Genomic DNA, 21171 nt, shown 5'->3' with positions numbered 1-21171 from the left:
CTCATCTGGCTTTTTCCTCTCTGGGCAGGAGAACCAGGGCTGCAAACCAGGCCACCAGCTGAGACTTTGTGCCTCAGGTCACCTCAGAGCAGCCACACTTGTGCTGGGACACTGTGGCTGTCCAGCCACCCCATCACGGGGGTGCTGAGGCCACATTTACACCAGGCTGCAGTGACCGCTGCACCAGGGGGAGGTCAGTCCCAGAAAGGGCTGTCCAGGTCTGTGATTCATTTACAGGAGCTGTAAAACTGCCTCCTGGACTGTGGCTTTACAGCCTTGGACGATGCTGGTGTCAAAGACGTTTGGTGCAAGAGCCAGCTGGAGCCAGGCCAGTTTTATATTTAATCCTGCCTATGAATACAAATAAAGGGTCTGTATTTTGAATGAGCGACAGGCGCACCACGGACATTATTAAACCTTCCAAAAATAAACCCCTGCCAAAATGATGGGAGCCAGATTTTTCCTGGAAAGTATCAGCACGGGGTGGGGGGTGGTAGCAGGGCAGCCCCTCCATCACAGGCCCCTCTCCGACAGCTGCTCTGCATCAGGAGCAGCTTCTTCCCTCTGGCCCTTTGCTTGTTTAAGCCCCCAAAACGCCAGAGTTTTCCTGAGCAGCTCAAAGTCCACTCAGCACTAAATCAGCTCTGAAGATTCTTCTTCAGAGCACTGTGGATGAATCTTACGGATGACCGTTCTGAAGTACACAGAATTACAGTGTTGCTGCAGCAGGCCCCGCGGTGCCACCCCCGCTGGTGGGCGGCTCATCCTTCCCCCCGCGCCGCCGCCCTCTGTTCGCCGCCACCTCCCGCCTAGGGGCTGTGAGGGGCCCACCTCCGGCCATGGCGTGACCCCTCTGCCTCCCGTTCTCCTCCGTGTCCCGCCAGGGCGGTGCAGGAGCCGCCGTGGGGTTTCCCTGCTCAGCCATCCCCTGCCAGAGCCCTCCCTGCCACCATCGTGAAGTGACCCCCGCTCTTCTCCGTCCCCCATCCCCAGCCGAGGGGGTGTGAGAGAACCTCACGGGCTGAACCCCCCCCTCTGCCCTTCCGTTCTCCCCATCTCCCACCGCGGCGGCATGGCAGACCCCATGGGGTGATCCCCTCCTGCTGTCTCCCCCTTTCCCCCCGTGGCTTTGCGGGAGCCCCCCACGGTGCGATAACCCCTCCTGGCCGGGTCTCCCCACCCGGCGCCCCCCGGCCACTCCGGGCACTACGTTTCCCATGGGGCCGCGCGGCGGAAGCGGAAGTGGCGACTCTCCGCGCGGCACGCGGGCCGCGCCATGGCCGCCGACGGCGGCGGCGGGCGGGAGCTGCTCGCCCTCATCCACCAGCACCTGCTCCGCGGCGGCTTCGCGCGGGCCGCCCGGGAGCTGCAGGCGCAGAGCGGGCAGGTAACTGGCGGCCGGGCCCAGGCCGCGGGGGAGCGCGGAGGGGGGGCGGTCCCGGAGCGCGTGTCTCGGCGGGGCCGCAGGGCCCGGTCCTGCTTGGCGCCCTCACCGACCACCGGGAACGCCGTGTGGGTGCCGGGTGCGCCGCGGGCCCGTGGCTCCACGCCGACCCGCAGGTCCGTGCTGGACCCACGTGGTGTCCCGGCAGCCAGCGGGTGCTCTCGGCGGGGAGAAGGCTGGCAGCCCGCCCGGTAGAGCCTCCCGTACTGGGGGGCTGCTGCTCTCCGAACACGTGCTGCTCCGGGAGAAGTCTCCAGCGGAACACGCGGCCCTGGGTGCAGCGGGGTGGGGGGGTGGGAGGGAATCGCCGGGTCCCGAAACGGGGCCGGTGCCTGACTGGAGTTCGTTCTGCTTTCACAGAAATTGCTCCCTTCGCTCTCGACCTCTCTCGAGGACATCTTTACTCATTGGGAAAAGTAAGTCAAAGGAGGGAGTGAGTATCAAATAGATTCCAGACTGTGCTGGCGTCTAGGCTGCATGGCATGTGTGATTTTTATTTCCTGGAATTCCATGTTGTCAGAGGATTTCCGATGATAACTGTGCTCAGCAGAGTTTTCTCCTAACCTCTGGTTTCAGAGCAATTCATTTCAGATGTTCAGGGTTATGCTGGTTTAAAATTTCCTGAGTTTAGAGATAAGTTGTTACCTTAGTTTTGAGCAGCTGATGCTGTTTGTGCTGGTTGATGCTGGAGTGTTGTCAAGCTCAAGAGTCATGCTTTACTGTAAGAAATCTGTTCTCAAGTTCTGTTTCACTGTCTTTTTAAAGCCACGTGCATTGCAGGATTATTGACCTGAGAACAGAGAAGTTGAGCAGATGCTGAAATGCCAGAGCTCTTCCGGGGACTTAAACCTTGGCATAGCTCACAGATGATCTGACTCAGAGGAAATCTCTTGGTTTCAGCCTGTCCTTTCAAGTCTTTATATGTTCCAAACGCCTTCCTGTATCATTATCCCCCTTTTGAAGGTCTGCAGGAGGGAGCCTTCCCATCTGTGATATTTGCACCCACCCTGTGCTTGCTTTGGTTGGATGTTAGAGTGCAGTACTGCAGAGGCCTGTGGCAGCCTCAGTGCTGGGTTTTCTGGGAATTCTTGGAGTTGGGAGCATTGGGGTGAGGATCTCTGTAGCATGGCCGTGCCAGCAACCTTGGGAAGTGTTTTTTCAAAGGTGTTTTCTGCTCTGTGCTCCTTGCTCTTGCCCTCCATTCCTGAGCAGGACGAAGGCTGGATCTAGATGAGGATATAACAGTGCAGAAATAGGTTTGCAGTTCCTCCCTCTAAGAGTTTGTTGCTCTCATGGGTGCTGATGGTGACCTTCCCACGTGCTGGTTTTCCTGCCTGCTGCAGCAAACCCTCCCAGACACTGTTGCTTTTAAACTTGAGGGCAGCAGGGCATTTGCATCAGGTTTAGTTCCTTTTTCTTCAGCGTCACCCCTCTGTTCTGGTCCTACCCCACAAAGACATCTGTTATTCCTGGTCTGTCTGAGTTCTGCCTGGTTGAGAGTGAAAAGGAGGGATGTGTTCGCCAGTAGTTATCTTCATCCTGGAGTGCTCCTGTGAGCGGGCTGTCTATTCACATCCTGTTGCTTCAGAGGCTTTTGGCCCAAAAATCTTCCTTAATCTACCCTGTGGCTCTTGCCCTTCTCACCAAGGCTATCCTTGGTGCTGTTCTCCAGAAACCCTTCCAGACTGAGCCTGAAGCTGAGACTTGCAGTTCCAGGGGTGGCCTCCCTCCAGAGCTGCATTTACTCTTGTAGTATGCAGAGAGGGGGTGGAAGGGTGCCTTGGAGCTGGGGAAAGCTGCACCAGCTCAGCCCCAGGAGCAGCCTGAGCCCTGCAGCCCTCAGATGTTCTGGAATGCCACAGGGACGGTGCTAGCAGACGCCCTGTCTTCCCCTCACAGGGTATCCCTGAGCTCCTGGTCACTCACAACAAATTCTTACATCAGTCTGTGTTGTGCTGGCAGCTGTCACTGGATCAGGATGGTGTTGCAGGATCAGAGGTGCCTCTGTGGGCTGCCCTGTTGCTTTATTAAAAGGATTATTGGAGTAGTTACAGGACTTTCTAAGCCTTTGGCTTAGCCTGCTTACACAAAACTCTCTGTTACTGCTGTGCTGCCAGAACATTGACCCCAAGCACAACCTTTACTTGTCAAATTGTTAAACTAATCTTGTTTTTAAAGCAGATGAACAAATAAAATGAGCTAAGCTGGCCCAGAAGTGAGGATATTTGTTTCTAATGACTGTGTCCTGGGGCATGGAAGCATTGCACGTGTGAATGAGACCGGCATGTGCCCAGTGTTACCTTGTAATAAAGCAAATGTGTTGTCTCTAATTCTCAAATGGAAACATGAGTAACTTTAACCACATCATCTGTTCTGGTGCAGGTAGGATTTAGAGCCTGGAGAAATCTTTCTCCAGCTTAATGTTTTAACCCAACTGAGCAGCTTAAGTGTTTAGTACTTATGTGGCCTCTTTGTCCTCTTTTTCTAACACATCTTCTGTAGGTTCAGCCACTCCTTTCTTAAACCTTTCTGCAAGCTGACTTTCCTGCCCTTTTGACTTGGGAGCCCTAGTTCAAATGGCTTTTGTGCCCTTTAGATTGGCTTCTCCTGGCCCTGTGGAATACCAGGACCTGGTATTTTTGGGATATCTGCCCTAACCCTGAGGCTGCACGTACTCTGAGGCTGTAACTGCCTCATGGAGATGGAATTTGTTCTGTAGGTTGCCTTCTATCGAGCACCAGCCTGACTGTGTGTGTTTTTATTTCTCTGCTAAAGTGAGAAAGTGTCTGCCTAGAGCACAGAAAAATCATCTAGGTTCAGTATTTCTCCTGAGTGTTGCAGGAATATGTTGCTCTTGAAGGTTTGCTGAGGACTGGAGATGTCCCTTGGAGGTTAGAGAAGTATTTCCCACCTCCTTAGGAATTCCTCTGTAGAGAAATTACACTGCCTATTCTTAGGCTGGAGCCTGATCTGAGAATGAATGAATAATTCTATGCTGATTTGTTCAAGATATTCTTTTCCCCATTTTGACACTCATTGTGTTCCCTCAGAACTCCACCGAATTCCAAGAGAAAAAACGTGAGTGATGAGGAGGCAGCCATCCCAGAAAAGATCAGAGTTCCTGATCCCGTGAGCAGCTCTGAGAGCTCAGAGAAAGAAGAGGATGAGAAGGAGAAGGCGAAAGCTGCAAATGGTAGGAGCCTTTTATCTCCCTGGAGTAGACAGAGCAGGACTGCAGACTTGTGTAGGAGCAGCCCGGCTTTCTTGGCTGGAGAAAATGCTTGTAAAGCGATGGCTATTTGTTTGTGCTCGTAGAAAAATAGGACATCTCATTTAGCACCCCCTTCTCATGTGGAGTTTCTGAGGAGCACAGATGTCTGCTGAAGCTAGAAAAAACCTGTTATGATTCATTGGGGAGGGATGGGTGTTGTTGCTCAGATGAAGCTTTGGGAACCTCTTGCTGCCCACTGTGGAGCACCTTCTAGTTGGTCCCAGGTGTTTGTGGGGCCAGCAAAGGCAGGCCTGTTTCATAGGTCAGGGAAGGCCTTGTCAGTTGGTCTGGAAAGCCAGTGCCTTCTGTCTGAGGTGGGGCTAGATCTGGAGTGCAGCTGATGTAGGAGGTGTTGGCCTGTGGAGTCTAACAAAAACTCATGTCTGATACATCTTGTCTCAGTCTGATCTGCTGTAGACCAGCTTTTGGAAAACTTCAGATCTTGACAGGTTCCCTGTCTTGGTGGCAGGAAGAGGGATGGGGAGGGGGAGTAAAGCACTTGTGTGTCACGGGGACAGCAGTGATGATGATCTTGGGTCAGGTGTGGAGGTGGGACCCTGCCCTGCTGCTGGGTCCCTCCTGCAAACCAGAGTCTGTGTTGGTATGAGAGACACGCTCACACAGCTGCTCTGTGGCTCTCTCCTGTGCAGCAGCAGCCAGCCTTTCTCTGGCCACGAACTTGGTAGTGAATGTAGAAAGCAGTGAGGAAGATGAGTCGTCGTCGGAAGAGGAGGCTCTGGCTGGGAAAGGTGCAGTGACGGTAAGGCAATGCTTTGAGGGCTGGTGGTAGTCTGGGGCCAGGACTGTCCCAGGCTCCTCAGCACATGAAATATTGTGTCCTGGGGTGGAAATCATGTTTAAATGACCTTCCTATGCTGCCATAAGCCTTCTCTTAGATACCTGCCCCCCAACTCTGCCTTGAAGACCTCTATGGCTTACCTTGCTGCCACATTGCAGGTGCATTGTCTCCGGTTTAGCTCATCTGTGTGTAGCCTTCTAATTTCCTTTATTTCCTATAGGTGACAGCAGCTGTGGTGGGTGGCAAAGCTGCCAACTCCCTGCATTCTCCTCCCAAGCCTGCTGCCCCAGCAGGCAGAGCAGGGGGGCTCTCTGCTGCTGGCAGAACTGTGCTCTCTAACAAGCAGCAGCCCAATGCCCCAGCTGCAGCTCCATCCCCGGCCAAGGCCCAGAAACTGCCCAGTCCTGGGAAGCCTGGACATGCCACAGCAGCTGTGGCCAAAAAAGGGCAAAGCAAAGCACCAGTAACGACCAAAGCACCGGAAAGTTCCAGCAGCAGCAGCAGCTCCTCATCCGAGAGTGAGGAGGAAGAGGAGACGCCGGCTGCGAAGGCCCCAGCCCCCAAAGCAGGTAAGGAGCCTGCAGGGTGGTGTAGACGTGTATGAGCTCCAGCTTTGCTGCAGATTGGATCTGAGACGTGCCTTCAGCGCGTTCCTTTCAGCTGCCTTGCTGGAAAGCTCAGAGTGATGCTTGTTCCTTGGGGAGGCTGCTAGAACACTGCAAAGCAGCCAGCTCCAGAGCTCCGTGGGATGAATCCAGCATGCTTGCTCCCATTTCAAGCAGCAGATCCTGTGCTAAGATGTCTGGCAGCACCCAGGGTTTGGAGCTAACAGTGTAGCGTGTCCGGAGGAGGTGCAGTACCAATGCTGCTGATACTTTCAGCTTTATGGAGAGGCACTGCAGCATTTTCTCTTTATTCCCAATTGCAAAGTGATTTGTTTTGGGATTTGAAGTCTTCAGGGAAATCTTTAAAGGCTTTGAAGTGTGTGTGTGTGTTGTGGGGAGGAAGGTGAGAAATAGATCATTGAAGTTCTGGAAATGATCCTCCTTGGCTCTTATCCAAAGGAGGCCCAGCCAGGCTGAGTGCCCCTGCAGGGAGCTGTGTATGGCTGGGCAGCACCCACAGGGTCAGAGGGTGGCCTGGAAGCATTTCCGATCTCTGCCTGCACTCGAGGAGAGGTGTTTGTGGGCCAGCATTTGTCTGGAGAAGCTGTTCCCAGCAGGCCATTGATGTTTTCAGCAGGGCTAGGTCCCCTTCCCTGCGAATCCCTTCAGCCCTCTCTGTAGCTTGTTTTGCTTCCCTGACTTCAAAAACCACATTAGCATCATGCTCTGGGGGCTCAGAGCAAGCAGCAGCTGTGACATCTCCTCACTTGTGTTTCAGAGCTGGCAGCTGAGGTTGAGAGCAGCAGTGAGGAATCAAGTGAGGACACATCCTCTGAGGAGGAGCTGGCAACTCCAGCCATCCAGGTAACCTCTCCAACACAGATTCTTTATCCTTAGGAAATCACTTCCCTTCTTTTGAAGAAGAGAGGAAATGCTGCAGTGCCGTATTCCAACAACATCCCTTACCTTGGGTGTGTGAGATCCCCAAACCCAAGACCAGAGCACATGCTATGTGGCTGAGAGCCCTGTTAAACCCTGCTGACATGAATCATTCTATTCCAGTTTCTACCACTGCCTGAGGCTGAGGGAGATCCTTGGATGTGTAGGAGGTGATTAGTATGCAATTTGATGGATATAGTCAGGCAGTCCATGGAGAAAGTGGCTTGCTTCAGATATTCCACAGCTCTTGGGTCTGAAAAACCCTGTCCTGGTCAAAATCAGCAAAGTAGCTTGCTTTAAAACAGATTCCATGCAGTTAGAGCTTTCAACCATTTTCTTCCAAGGTGTTAGGTGGTTCTCCTATTCCCTTTTGTCCCCCCTGTTCGCAGGCCAAGCCAGCTGTGAAAGCAGTGCAGTCTAACGCAGCACCTGTGAAAAGTGCACCTGCTGCTCCAGTGTCTCTTAAGAATGCAGTGAAGCAAACAGCAGTGGCAGCAAGCCAGGCCAAACCTGCATCAGCGACGGTTCCTGGGGCTGTACAGCCTGATGACACATCAGAGAGCAGCAGCTCATCAGACAGTGAGGATGAAGAACGTCCATTAGTAACCCAAGTGCGTATCAGATCCTTCCTCTGCTTGCATGTCTCTCAGGGCTAGGAGCTGCAGTGAAAAGAAGATTTTGTAAATGCAAGCAGTGTGTAGCAAAGTCATGTTGGAGGTGGGAGGAAGGAGGCGTGAGGTGTTAAAAGGCACCTCCGTGTCTTTGCTCTGAGCTTTAATCAACCCATTGTGCCTTAGAAAAATCCATCAGTACTTTTAAAGAAAAAAAAAAAAAAAAAACAGTGATTCTTTTCCCACCTGAAGAGGCAAATTATCATGGTGGAATTTGCTTCTCAGGTATAAATTGCAATAAATAGTATCTAATTTGTCAAACTGTAGTGCAACTCGGCTTCCCTGCTGTGGGGAGTGCAGAGTGCTGCCTTGTACCTCACTGGAGGGGATGGTAGTAGCAGCAGGCTGATGAAAGAATTCCTTGTGTCCCGCCAGTCACTAATCATCCTTTGGGGTTTGCCTTTCCCAGGGGGCTCTGAAATTTCTTCCCTTTATTACAGACTGAGCAAATGAATTATGCTGCTGTGGGATTTACCTTATTTCATTCTCTTTGTATCTTGTCCAGACAAAGCCACCTCCAAAATCTTCCCAGGCCATCCCATCCCCAGTGAAACCTACACCAGCAGCATCGCTCTCTGTCAAAGCAACTCCAGCAAAAACGCTTCCGTTGTCCCATGGGAAGACAGCACCAAAACCAACAGTGCCAAAGCAGGCTAAAACCTCACTGGGAAGGACTGCTGCTCCCACAAAGCCTGCTGAAAGCATAATGCCGGTGGAGAGCACTGCCTCGTCTGCCAGTGAAGAGGAGGATCTGCCTGTGCCCATCAGCCAGAAGGTGGGTGCTGCATTCAGCCCAGTGCCAGGGGGTGGGATATGCAAGACAAGTGTTTATCCCTTAATTCCTGCCACTGATCTTGAAACACCAGGACTATCTTGTTTCTCAGTCCGTCAAAAAGGAAGAGCTTTCTGTGTAGAAGCACGTACAGCCCTCGCTCTTCTCACACAGTTGTACCAGAGGAGGTGGGAAGCAAATGGTTTAATACCAGCTATTCACTCGTGCCCTGCCCCTCTGCAGTGGCCTTGTGTGCAGATGCACAGGCAGGTTAGTCTTGGCTCTCCTCTGAGGTTTGGTCAGAGTTCTCTGACCAAAGGAGGAGGACTGGGAGCTCACACTGCACTCAGGTTGCTGAACTCAAAGGGGTGCAGATCCCTTCCTGAGAGCATCCCTAGGCACATTGTGCTAGAACATTCTGCCTCAAGTGTGAGCTGCAGGGCCCTTCAGAAAGTGCGCTGAAAGCATTGGAGATGCAGCCGTACTGTCTGCAGGGAGGAAGGGAAACTGAGGGTAGAGCCTCACGTGTCCTTGCAGGGAGGCTCTTTGTCAACACATCCTTTGACTATTGACAGGCAGGAGCCAACAAAGCTCTCTGCATTTTTGTCTTCATAGCCTTGGTCTGCTAACGTGGGTGGAGGGAGACGTTTCTCTCACAGTTGGCTCTGTGCTGCTCTCTTGCTTCATGATTGATTATATGTGAGGATTCAGCTCTAGGTGACAGGAGCAGCTATTTGATAGCGTGCCGTGAGGTCCCACTGTAAAACCATTGAGATTTATCCATTTTAGCAGGGATTATGAGCTGGGGTATGTTTGTGTCTTCCAATGTTGATTCTATGAAGCTTTCAACAGCAAGTTTTACCTGCTGATTTGACCACTTCGGCACCTTCCCTCTTGCAAACTGACGTTTACCCCTCAACACCAGAGTCAACACCAGAGTCATCAAGGAAGAGCTTGTCATCAAGGGACCTCTATTTTTGCCATACAGGCTGTTTCTTCCCGTGTTAGTAGCCTACAGGCAGAGACCATGAGTGAAGCCTGAAGACAAACCATTGGGCTTAGCTGTGTCCACAGTCCTGTCCTCCCAGTCAAACTCTTCTTAGCTCATCCCTTACCATCTGCTACTTGGGCATATGCTAACCACTGACTTACTGTATCCTGCAACTTCCTCTGGCTTCTGTGCAAGATCCAAACACATACAGAGCGTTGGAAGCTGCTTCATCTTTCCCTGTGGGGGTGGATTAGCACAATTAAAATGAACATCATGCCTAAATTGAACTGCTTAATTGGTATGTTTACCCTTGAAGACTCAGGAATATTTAGTCAAAGAAGTTGATAAGATGTTTGCATATTTTGGGGGGAATGGTGATGGGGGACAGTCTGACCTTAAAGATGCTGCGAGCTGCTTTTCTTTTGGAGCTGATATTTTCCTCTGCTGCTTCTTTACCTGAGTGTTTTGAGTCAAAGGTGGCACTTGAGCCCTCTATAGACAGGCTTTGGCTTCTGTTTACAGGGAGTGGGTGTGAGATACACGTGCGTCCATGTGTTGGGAACCCGTGTCTTCCCTGTGCATCCCAGGAAAACCCGCGTGGGTTGTGCTGACAGAAGTTGTGCCAGCAACTTTTAATCTTGGACTGCAGGCTGTGTGGAGGGAGGCCAGGTTTCCCAAGAGACTGAGGGTCTCTCTTCCCCCTCAAATCCTGTTCCCCCTCCTGTGCAGGTGGCAGTTACCCCTTGGCTGGGCCGTGGCACAGCTGAGTTGCCGGTCCCGGTGTTCCCACGGCACACGGGCAGTGCCCGAGTGTGATTTTACAACGTGCGCCCAGCACGTGGCTCAGTGTTGTTCCCCCTCTTGTCATGCAGCGCTGCAGGATGCAAATGGAGCCAGCGAGTGGCAGATGGGTTGTGAGGGAGCTGAGTCATCACACTCGCTGAGCCACAGGCAGCTCCTGCTTTGGGGGCTGGAGAGGGAGCAGGAAAAATTATTTCCTCTTGAGTTATTTTCCTCCTCTCTGAGTTACTTCAGTACCTGTTGACTGTCAAGCTGTCAGGAGCTCTCTGCCTGTGTTACCTGCTCCCTGGATGTAACTTGGCTGTCCTGTTGGCCAGATCCCACCTGAGGCTGTCATCCATCTGATGTGAATGGATGGACCTTGGCTGCCTCCCAGGAAGATCTGAGGCTGTGTAGACCTTATGGTTGTTTCTATGTGGATGCTGTTGTCATCTTTCTGTGTTGTGATGCCCCTGCATGGCAGCTCTTTGCCACTCCATTGCTAAGCTGGGAAATGGAGCAGCCCTGTGCTGTGCATCCACATAGAGGGAGAAGCCAGACCGTTGCTATGAAGGGCTTTAAACTGAGTGAGCTTAAAACTCAGTGGGCTCTGATCTTGGTAAGTTCTTTCCTTGTACAGCAGTGTTCAGAACAGCAGAGAGGAGTTAGCACGTTCAGAGCAGGGTGTGCAAATTCTTCTGACTGCTTCAAGTACTTGTGTCTCTTCAGCATTGCGAAGCTGGCCCGTCTTCTGGAGACTGTGACTCACTGGTATCAAAACAAAACAGAGAAGTGAGGTTTGTGGTCCCCCCCTCCCCAAGCACTTGTGGAGGTTTCTGTTTCTCTAAGCAGAGTCAAAATGTGCTTGGCGCGTTCAGAGAGCTGTTCTGTAATGGGATAAACATGCAGATGCTGTTGTCTGTGTAGTGTTTGGCTTGGAGATGATAAACAGTGCCCCAGTGGCAGCCCATGGCAGGGCTGTGCCAGGAAGCACAGTAGGATTGGTCTTCCCAAAAGGCTGCTACGCTGGGGCTCTCTGCTGTGGGCTGTGGGGATATCACTGCATTAGCAGCATAGCAGGGGTGGTGCAGCCGGGCAGGGACCTCTCATGGAGCACCAAAGCATCACATGCAGGGTGCAGAGGGCCTGCCTGCCCTGGCAAACACGATGTACTCCTTGGCAGAGCATCTGGGAGATGAGCCATGAGTGGAGTAAATGAGTGCACGCAGAGCACTGCCAGCCCGGGGAATATCTGCAGGGAAGGAAATTCCCAGATCATTCCACAAGCGCTTCCTCTCCTCTGCCACCACTAACCTTCAGTGTGCAGGAGGGGGATCTGCAGCCCTTGGAGAGGGGCCAGAAGAGAGAGTCTCACCTGGCAGTTGTGCATCTGGGGCACAGGTGACTGTGGCTTCCTAGTGCTGATGCAGCAGGGAGGGTGGCTTGTGGTCTGTCCTGGAACATCTGACTATTGACAGGTGCTGCAGAAAGACACAGCCCAAGTGAGTGTCAGAGATGTTTTGATGTCTGGAGATGTCTAAATTCTTAGACCTGTTGACAAATCTGCTTCCAAGTTGAGTCACGCTCTGTCTCTGCCTGCCCTGTGTTCTCAACCGTTGTGTCAGCCCTGTGTCTGCACTGAGCTCTCTAGCAGATCTAGGCAGTAGCTGCTCTAATGCTGTCTCTGAATCTTGGAAGTATTATGGCACGATGTTTCCCAACTCCTACTGATTCCCTGAACTGTGGGTAGGTCGTTTTTAAATGGCTTCCTTGGAGTGGGAGTCTTGGGGTTGCAGTGCTTCTCCTGTCCTCAGCCAGTGTCTCTGTCTCAAGAAGGAATTGCTGTTAGAAGGTTACAAGCACGATTAGCCTGCGTGCTCATGTAAAACGTATTTGGGCTTTCTGTCAGAAGGAAATTGCTAAATTCAGGGGGATGTATCTGCACCAGCTCAGCGCAGGCAGTGACTGAAGCCCCTTCCGCTCATAACACACCAAAGATGGTGTGAGTATTAGTAACAGCTCTGTAAGGGTAAAACAAAACCCAGCCTTAGCTGAAACTGCACTTAAACTCCTAAACAACGCCTGTACTAATACTGCATTTCTGGGCCTGTGTTTCTTTTTTGTTAAGAGGTTATCAGACCAGCCCAAGCCTATTCCCAACCTGACCCCAGCTGCTAAAGCTGGGCAGCCTGAAAAAGCAGTGGTAAGCACCTTGAAGAGCCAGGTTTCAGAAAGCGGGAGCAGTGACTCGTCTGACAGTGAAGAGGAGTCTCCTGCAGCACAGAAACAGCCTCCACAAGCTGGTGAGTTGCCTGGTAGTAGCCAGGATCCCTCACCTGCATCCTTCCTCTCCCCTGCACATGGAGCAGCTCCTGCTCTGGACAGCTACAGGGAGCAATCCTTTCTCACAGAGACAATCTCTTTTGCTTTTCCTGCAGTGAAAACCAATTCTGTGCCCCAACCAGCAAATGTGAAAAAGGCACTGGCCTCGGCACCAGCCACAGCCCCTCCAGCTGTGGACAGCAGTGATGATTCCAGTGAGGAGTCAGATTCAGAGGATGAAATAGTCCCCCCTTCCCAGGTGAGGAGCCTCCGAGCCACTGGCTGTTTAGGCTTGTAGTGCTGCATGCCCAGGAGGTCCCAGGAGTTGGAAGGTGGGACTTGTGCAGATGATGGGCAGTGCAGAGGAGCCTCCCGTTGGCTGGAACAGGTTTTCTTGGCTGTGTCCGTGGGTCTGGCTGACCCCAGCTCTGGGTGCACGTCTCAGCCACAGCAATCTTGCAGCATGTGAGAGCAGTGGAGAGCGTGAGTGCTTTGACAGGAGCATGAGTAGACACACAAACCCAGACTTTCCCTGGGACTCTGTCCCCTCTGCTCTACTCCAGGAATTTAGGCTGGCAAAGCAGCCAAATCCTTACAGGAGGAATCTTTCCATGACCTGTGTAGCTCCAAGGCAACCCATTGCCTTGTTCCTGACAGACCTCTGAATTTCTTTGGTTTCTTTTTCCACAAGCCTTGGGAGGATGGCGGGATCTTCCCTGAAGGGTACCACAGCGGTCCTGCTGTATTTCAGCGGGAGGAGCCAGGCTTCTGCCTTGGAGAAGGGAAGTGACCCCATATCTGTGCTGGGAGCACCCCTGAGTGTCATGGAGCTGATCCCAGCTCTCCCCCTGGAGTCTCTGTGTCTCCATGCCAGTCCTGCAAAGTTGCGGCTGAGCTTCCTGGGGCCAGAGCTGCCTCGGTGTGAAGCTGTCTTAGGGGTGTCTGCACTTGTGCTGCAGTTTGAGCCCAAGAAACCACATAAAAACCCCCACTGACTATGGAACATGGCTACTCTTCCACATGTTAGTGGCCTGGCTGGTGCTCTGAGCCCAGGGCTTGGTGCCAAACTCGTTTCTTGCCCCACACATGCCTTTGTTGGGAGGGGGACATGATCAGCACTCAGGGAACCCTTCCCTATGTTGGGCTGGGGAGAGGCTCTGTCCCTCCAGCTGATGGGCAGGCAGCCATCCTGAGCAGTCCTTGAGTAAAGCATGTTTATATTACTGAGATTGTATAAAATAATGCAGTTCTGTAACTTGAGCTTTGTGTGTGAGGGCCGAGAGCTCACGTCGGCTCTGCACAGCAGAGCGGGGCCTTTTCCTTTCCCAAGGCCAGATGATGTGTGAGGGAAATGTCAGCCCACAAAGGCCCAGCTTGTCAGGGATCTGGAGGGGGAGGGCTGCTCACATGGCCTTGTTGGTAACACAAACCAGGAGGCTGAGTTGAGTGCTTCTTCGTGGCTCCTTCCCCCTCCTCTGCTGGCATTTGTATCGTGGACCTGTCCTCAGTGCCTGGTTTCCATGCCCCTGGCCTTTCTATTTTTAACCCCTCTTATGTTAAGTTTGATGGGAAGTTTCAAATATGAGGCAACAAAATTGCTCTTGTTAATTTGACACCTAATCTGTTTTTGGCTTGCCGACCTCCAGGCAGATTTTCCCTGTGGTTGGTGTCTTTGTTTATCTCTGTTGCCAATTAACTCTCAGTGTGTGATTTTTAGAGTGTAAAAGGCATCCAGGAATCCAAGTGCCCACTCTGCAAGGGTTTACAACTTCCGTCTTGCTGATGCTGCAGTGGGTACTGATTCACAGTCTTCAAGCACAGCACATTTCCCCTGCCTGCCCTCAGGATAGGTGCCTTTAGGGCACTGAGCTAATGCTTTTGGCACTCTTGGGGTGCTGGCCCTCATTTCTGCTCCTGGCTGTGCCAGAGGCCTTGCTTAGACGCTCTTGGGAGGCAAGAACTGGTTTGTAAAGGGGAGAATTAAAAAACAAAAGGTCTCGGTGCTGTGCTGAAAATGATGGAAAGGCTTAGGAGTTAGTGCTGGATTGGTGTATGCCTCCGTATCTTTTCCCTCCACGTTTGCTCTGTCCTGATTTTCTTTCTCTTGTCTTTCAGACTCTGTCCCAGCAGAATGTCAAAGTAACTTCAGTTTCGAGCATGGTGGCTGCAAAGGCAAATACCACCCTGCCATCAGGGAAGAAGACAAAAACTCCTGCTGCCCCTGCTGTGAGCAGAGTGTCTGAGAGCTTGGGCAGTGATGCCTCAGAGCAGAACGTGCTGGCAGGAAAGGTGGTGGTGGAGGAGACTAAGGTGGGGAGCTTCCCTGAGGAGAGGGAGTAGATGGGTCTGCTGGGCTCTGGGGCTGGTGCCACGTCCGCAGCTGAGGGATGGATGTGTTCATGAAGCCAGGAGAGAGGGGCTGCTCTATCCTAAGCACAGTTATCATGCCATGAGATGAGGCAGAGGAGCAGGGGGTAATCCTGGTTCTTTTGCTGTTCCTGGCTCCCAGCTGCTTGGCTGCTGCTTTCCTTTTGTGATAGCAGTTGTCTGCTTGGCCTCAGCTGCCCTTCCCCTGTGGGCTGGGGCGAGCTGGGCCCTCTGAGAGGTTCTTGGGCTGACTGTGACACAAACTGGAGCAGTACAGCTGAAGAAGGGCCAAGGTGATCCATGCCCATCTACTCTGGGCTGCTGCTTATAGTTCATGGATGTGAGCAGTCAGTTATTCCTCCTTCCAGACCTGTTTCATCTCCCTCTCCCTAGGTCCCCGCTGCCTCTAGCCAAAAGCAAAGGGTTCCTGTGGGAAAATCTCCTCCTGCCACCACTGCTGCCCCAGGAAATTCCACTGCCAAGGCGAGGAAGCCAGTCCTGCAGCCAGGACAGGACACCCACCCAAGCCAGGCCGTGCCACCCACCCATGCGGAGGACACCTCAGACAGCAGCAGTTCCTCCGACAGTGACGTGGAGGAGGCACCCAAGCAGCCTTCTAAACCTGGTCAGTTCTCTCCAGAAGATGCTCTCAGTGCTGCTGGGATGGGGACAGCCTTTTGTTACACTTGGCAGGTTTGCAGGGGTTGGGGAGGCATTCCTCCTCTCCAGCCTGACAGGGCACTCCCCTTTTCCTGGAGACAGAAGGGCTTTAGGGGCAGAGCCTGTGCTGGGAGGGTGAGCTCAGCCCCAGGCAGCAGTGGTTTAACAGGAGGAACTCTGCTTTTCCAGGCTCCCTACAGAAACCAGGAGGGACCCAGCCAGCCCAGAACTCCTCCTTGGAGTCCAGTGAGGAGGAGGATGCAGCATCGCAGGTATGGTACTGGATCCTCTTGGGTCTTGCAGCTGGCTCCTAAACAGAACTGAGAGACTCAGTTCTCATCCATAGCAGATGGGGTGCTGCGTGGGTTTGCCAGCAGAGAAGTGGGGGTTCCCCAGTGCAGTGGCGTGAGCAAGGCCTTTTGGTGGAGGCAGAGAGGGAGAATCTTTTGAACCTGGAATGCTTCCCCAGGCAGCCAGGACTTGGGTCCTGGCTTCATGGTGCCTTCCCTGGGAGGAGAGACAGGAGGATGTGGTATCTTGCAAGGGTTAAACCAGGAGAACTGGTGCACAGTGCCAATAGCAGCAGGGATTTTTTTTCCCCCCTCTTTAGTTTGTAACTTAAGCCGTGTCCAAGACATTAAATTCCCTTTATAAGAAACGTGCAGGGCGTGCAGCACATCTGCAGTGCATTAAGTGTGCGTGGGCGCTCGCTGATGGCCAGGAGCCTCCCCCAAGCCTGCCTTGCTGGGCGAGAACAAAGAACCTCTGGCCGCCAGCTCTCTGTCTGAGGCTGTCAGCTCAGCTGGTGTCTGTCAGTGCTGGCCCCTCTCCTGGTAGCGCTGGGCTCTCAGAGCTGGCTCTACAGGTGGCCCAAGGTGGGCCCTTCACTCGAAGTATGAGAACAATAGCAGCAGAGACAGAGCTGCATGTCTGCTGTGTGGGAGGCTGCCCTGCTGTGACTCCTCACCCGTGTCTGTGCTGTTTCAGTCCCTGCTCACAGGCTACCCAGTCCTCTCCAAGACCCCGGTAACACCCCAGGCACCAAAGACGGTTCCCCCCCAGCCTGGAGGTGAGGTGGGGCCGGGGAAGGCAGCTGGGAGTGCTGCAAACTCCCTCGCCAAGGGCTCCCTGAAAGCAGCCCCGGCCGACAGCTTAAGCAGTGACAGCAGTGACTCCGACACAGATGACAACCAGGTGGCTGCAAACCACAAAGCAGGTGGGTCTCCTTTGGCACGGTTGGGAATTTGCTTGGCTCGGGAGCAGAGCTGTGCTGGCATGGGAGGGTGACACTGGGGAAGGTGTCACTGGCACAGACCCTGTTCCCAGTGTGTCTCTACCATGGAACTGCAGCATGGAGTGCTGCTGCCGTCTGCTGGCTTCCCTGGCCACAGCACAGCCTTCTCCCTCCACAGCCTGCTTGTGCCGGCTGCCTCCAAGGCTCAGTGCCTTTGCCTCTTCCAAGATGTGCTTTAACCACAGTAATTAACAGGAGCAGGTAGGGCTCTCCCTGGAGCCAGTGCACACTGCATTGCTGGCTTCTGTGGAGGGTTCAAACACTGCCTGAAGAACATCTGCTGCACAGTGCTGGTATTCAGCCTTGGGCTGTGTGGGCTCTGCTGCATGGGGAGCAGAGGGGAGGCAAGCCAGACCTGTGGAGAAACAAAGTGTCCCATCATTTCCCTGGTTTGTTGGCAAAACATAAAACTTGGAGCTGGAATCTGCTTCTGCTCTGGTGTGACCCTGGCACCTTCAGATGAACTCTGGCCCACTCTAGAAGTTCAGATGGTTCTGTTGGTCCCTTGGGAACATTATGAAACTGTGCAAAGATCTGTTGAGAAAGTCAGAACTATCTGTATATGGACTTAAGAGGGCCCAGGGGCTCTGGGCTTGGCCGTTGGTGGTGATGACACATGGCAGTGTGGAGACCCCCACCAGCATGGGAAGTCCCCAGCTTACTGGGGAAGGACTGCTCCATCTATGCTCACCCATCTTGCCAAACAGCCAAAGCTGTTGTGGCTGTTGTCACCCACTTCAGGCTGGGGCATCTTTCTCTGACTCTGCTACAGATGCCAACAAGTTTAGCTTTTTTGGGGGAGAAGAACTGAATGCTCCTCTTCAAATGCATATTTCCATCCTCCTGTGACTAGTCTGTGTAATAAATGCTCCCTGAGTTGTCGTTCTCTTTTGTCTCTTTCCACAGAAAACAACCCCCCTTCAGGGCAGGAAGCTACAGAAGCCTCCAACAAAGAGAAGGTGGCAGGAAAAACAGAGCCAGGTCATGCCAGCCTCAAAGCTTCCTCACTGAAGAAAACCCTGGCAACAAAAGAGAACAATGTTGGGGCAGCAGGGGTGCAAGTGACCCCAGCATCATCGCATGCCCTGCTCTCCGTCCCACAGTCACAGCAGCCAAGCTCAGGGAGCCAAACTGAGGTCACCACTGCTGCCAGCATCCCTGCAGTGCAGACACTGGAAGGGTTGGAAGTGAAGAAGAAGAAGAAAAAGGAGAAAAAGGAGAAAAAAGAAAAGGAGAAAAAGAAACCGTCCTCCACAGCAGACAAGGCTGTGAAAACACCCAAGAGCAAAGACAAAGACAAGAAGAAGCAGAAAACGTCTCAGAAGCGGAAGCTGACAGGAGAGGATGGGGCTGTGGGGCAGCCCAAGGAGAAGAAACTGAAAGGGCAAGCTAATGAAGAAGAACCCAAAAAGAAAAAGAAGAAAGCAGATGGTGACCTGGAGAAGGTGGCAGGCAGCAAGGAAAAGAAAAAAGCAGCTAAAAGTAAGCATCCTTCATAGGGGGCCTAGTTTGCAATGGGTACTTGCAGCTGATGCACCTTCAGCCTCTGGTGCAAGGCCTTGCAAATAGCACCTGCTTTCCCATTGGCTTCCTGCTTGGCTGCTTCCCTCATGGAATCAGTCGTGTGGCTTGAAAAAGGCCTCTAAGATCAACAACTCCAACCATTAACCCAGGCCCGTCCCTAAACCATGTCCCCACATACCATATCTACACATCTTTTAAATGCCTCCAAGGTTGGTGACCACACTACTGCCCTGGACAACTTGTTTCAGTGAACAAATTTTTCCTAATATTCAACCTGAATTTCCCCTGGCTCAACTTGAGGCTATTTCCTTGTGTCCTGTCACTTTGGACCCTTGTTGTTCTGTAGTGCCTTCCTCTCCTCCTCTAATCCAAAGGCCTTTTTTTTTTTCTTTGCAGTGCAGCCTGTATTTGCAAATCAGAGCTGGTTTTGTGCTGGATCTGATAGGCTTTAAAGAAAAAGGTGGGGAGGGGATGTGGATTGGCTGGGCCAGATCTGTTGGTGTTTCTGTTTTGCTGAAGTGCAGACCTTATTTTTGGAGGATACCAGACTTGTGTGTTGGCCCCTGTGTGAGCTGTTTAACGGGGATGAGTGGAGCCTCTTGAGCAGTTGTGCTGAGCTGAACCTCATGTCCACCCTGTGTCAGCAGCTTCCCTGGCTCTCATTTCTGGCATGTGCCCATCTACTCCAGCCCTGAAGCAGTTCCTTGGAGCAGGTGGGGAGCAGGAGGTGGAAAGAAGGGAATTCTATGTAATTCCACCCGTGTGTGTGCACAGATGGTGGGATCAAGCTGCTCTTGCTCAGGGGTATTAGGGAAACATCCCTGGGTGCAGCTGCCTGTGGGCAGAGCTCTGCCTTCACCCAGTCCCTGCTCTGGAAATCTTGCTCGGGTTTGGATGCGATCAAAAGCTTACTGGAGATGCTCGTACCGGCCTGTGCTCCCTCTCAGGGGCTGACAGTACCAGAGTCCCTCTGTTAGTGTGCTTTTCTTTCCCACTCCTAGAAAAGAAGCCTGAAAAAGAAAAGAAGAAGACTGAAAAAGAAAAGAAGAAGAGCAAAAAGGTATCTTTGGAAGAGGCTGCTGTAGCAGATGGCTCTGCTGAGGTTCACAAGAAGAAGAAGAAGGTATGTACTGTACCACACCCTGGGCTGTGGTGCTCATCCCAGCAGGAGGAGGAACAGAGCCATTTCCTGGCCTTGCTAGCAGTACAGGGAAGCCTACAGTTCACCGTGGCCAGTCATTAGACACCCTGACCTTTGGCTGGGATTAGACTCAAAGGGCTTGTTCTGTATTGCTGCCCTAGGAGGGTTCCTTGGACCCTTTTGGTGGCAAAGGGCTTTGCCCTGTCTAAGGAGTAAGTGCTGCTCTCCAGCTCTCTTCATCTCACTCTCAGCAGAAGCTGGAGTTCCTGAGGGCTTGGCAGGCTTCTCCATCCCATCCCAAGGGCTTGAAGGGGTGACAGGGTGACACTTCAGGATGTTCCTTGTGGTGGCTGCCACCTCTACAGGGGCATACCCAGGAAGCCTCTGTGGCTTTGCTGGGTCCTTCATGTCTGTGGTGCAAATGATACTAATGTTTTTTTTTTCCCCTTTCCATTTTAGAAGAAGAAAGGAGCTGAGCCTGAAGGATTGTGAGAAGGTACATGGCCTGTGGGGACTGGCCATTGGTACCCTGAGCACCATAACCTTGGCCACATTCAGAACTCCTGGGCCAGTTTTGGGAAGACAATGTGCCCTCTAAGAGCTCACTAAGCCAGCCTGGCCTGGGATCAGAGGGCCAGGGAGTGGAGCAGTGTGAGGAATGTCGTGCAGCCGTGTGCTGGCTTCTCTGGATGTGTCTGACCTCAACTCTTTAGCTGCTGAGAACCAGATGTCCAGCCTGGGTGTTGCTGACCTCTGTCACCTGCAGAGATGAGCGGCCTCTGGCAGTGTCTGTCTGTCCCTGCCAACCACAGGGAGCTTGGAAAAGTGATGGGGATTAGATGGTGATGTTTTAGCCACCTGGAAGTGGACCAGATGCCTCTGCCCGTGCTCTGCTCAGCTCAGCTGTAAGGCTGTTCTCCTCCCCATCCCTAACTTTTAACTCCTCTCCCCAAAGGTACCGCAGTCCTGTGATTAAAGATTTATGGGTGAAGATCAAAGAGAAGAGAGGAAAAGGAAGCTCACCTGGAGAATTCCAACTTGTTTTTAAATAATTATTTATAACTTCTTTTAACTGTGAGTTTTAGAGCAGAGCTGTTTAACTTTCTGCCTCCTCCTGCTGAGGCCCAGAGATGTGCTTATAGTCCCTCCACATGGAACAGAACTGGAGGAGGCAGTTTGACCAGAGCAGAGCATAAACTGCTTTTCCTTTTGTTGATACCCAGCCATCCTTTCTCTTACCACAGAGCTATATTTTTGAGAAAAACTTTCACCTTTTTTCCCTTCCTCCTGTGACTTGTGGTGTCCTTTTGCTACTACAAAGAAAGCTCTCCAGTTTCCTTTTTATTCTAACACTGACAGTGGTGATTATCATGTCCCTGGAGTTGCACTGAACTGTTGTGTCCAGCAGCTGTTCTCAGCCAAGGCAGAGTCAGATTTTGTGTTGTTTTTTTTATGAAATACAAAATAAAAAACAACCAACGGGTTTTACTTCAGCTGCTTGCAGGGGAGGCCAAGGCTGGCTGGCTCTGGAGGATGTTGTGGGTGGGAGAGCAGAGCCCAGTGTCTGCCTGTCTGGGGCAGGGGGACCCCA

The 21171-nt window shown here is 52.5% G+C and overlaps 1 protein-coding gene across 3 annotated transcripts; it reads left to right on the top strand.

The window, feature by feature from the left end:
• Positions 1-1269: 1269 nt before the first annotated feature.
• TCOF1 (treacle ribosome biogenesis factor 1) lies at positions 1270-21068 on the top strand. 3 transcript variants are annotated; one of them, XM_040078230.2, is made up of 18 exons: positions 1270-1387; positions 1805-1860; positions 4495-4637; positions 5366-5475; positions 5735-6083; positions 6898-6983; positions 7448-7669; positions 8235-8504; positions 12401-12575; positions 12711-12853; positions 14710-14904; positions 15355-15586; positions 15811-15893; positions 16609-16837; positions 17822-18397; positions 19441-19562; positions 20040-20076; positions 20536-21068. In XM_040078230.2, the coding sequence occupies exons 1-17, from the start codon at positions 1277-1279 to the stop codon at positions 20070-20072; spliced, it is 3135 nt and encodes a 1044-aa protein (XP_039934164.1). In that variant the 5' UTR covers positions 1270-1276; the 3' UTR covers positions 20073-20076; positions 20536-21068. The 3 variants fall into 3 exon arrangements, with proteins under 3 accessions (XP_039934164.1, XP_039934165.1, XP_039934163.1); XM_040078231.1 differs by having other exon boundaries at positions 5369-5475; positions 20040-21068; XM_040078229.1 differs by having other exon boundaries at positions 20040-21068.
• Positions 21069-21171: the final 103 nt, after the last annotated feature.

The sequence above is a fragment of the Hirundo rustica genome, chromosome 14, assembly GCF_015227805.2.
Source record: "Hirundo rustica isolate bHirRus1 chromosome 14, bHirRus1.pri.v3, whole genome shotgun sequence".
Lineage (NCBI taxonomy): Eukaryota > Metazoa > Chordata > Aves > Passeriformes > Hirundinidae > Hirundo > Hirundo rustica.
This window is presented reverse-complemented; position numbering and strand designations above follow the sequence as displayed.

Excerpts from the sequence above, each read along its gene's own strand:
- TCOF1 (XM_040078230.2), top strand. The coding sequence starts at position 1,277 with ATGGCCGCCGACGGCGGCGGCGGGCGGGAGCTGCTCGCCCTCATCCAC. Across the intron at positions 4,638-5,365 it reads GAAGGCGAAAGCTGCAAATG|CAGCAGCCAGCCTTTCTCTG; the intron begins GTAGGAGCCTTT and ends TCTCCTGTGCAG. Across the intron at positions 8,505-12,400 it reads CTGTGCCCATCAGCCAGAAG|AGGTTATCAGACCAGCCCAA; the intron begins GTGGGTGCTGCA and ends TTTTTTGTTAAG.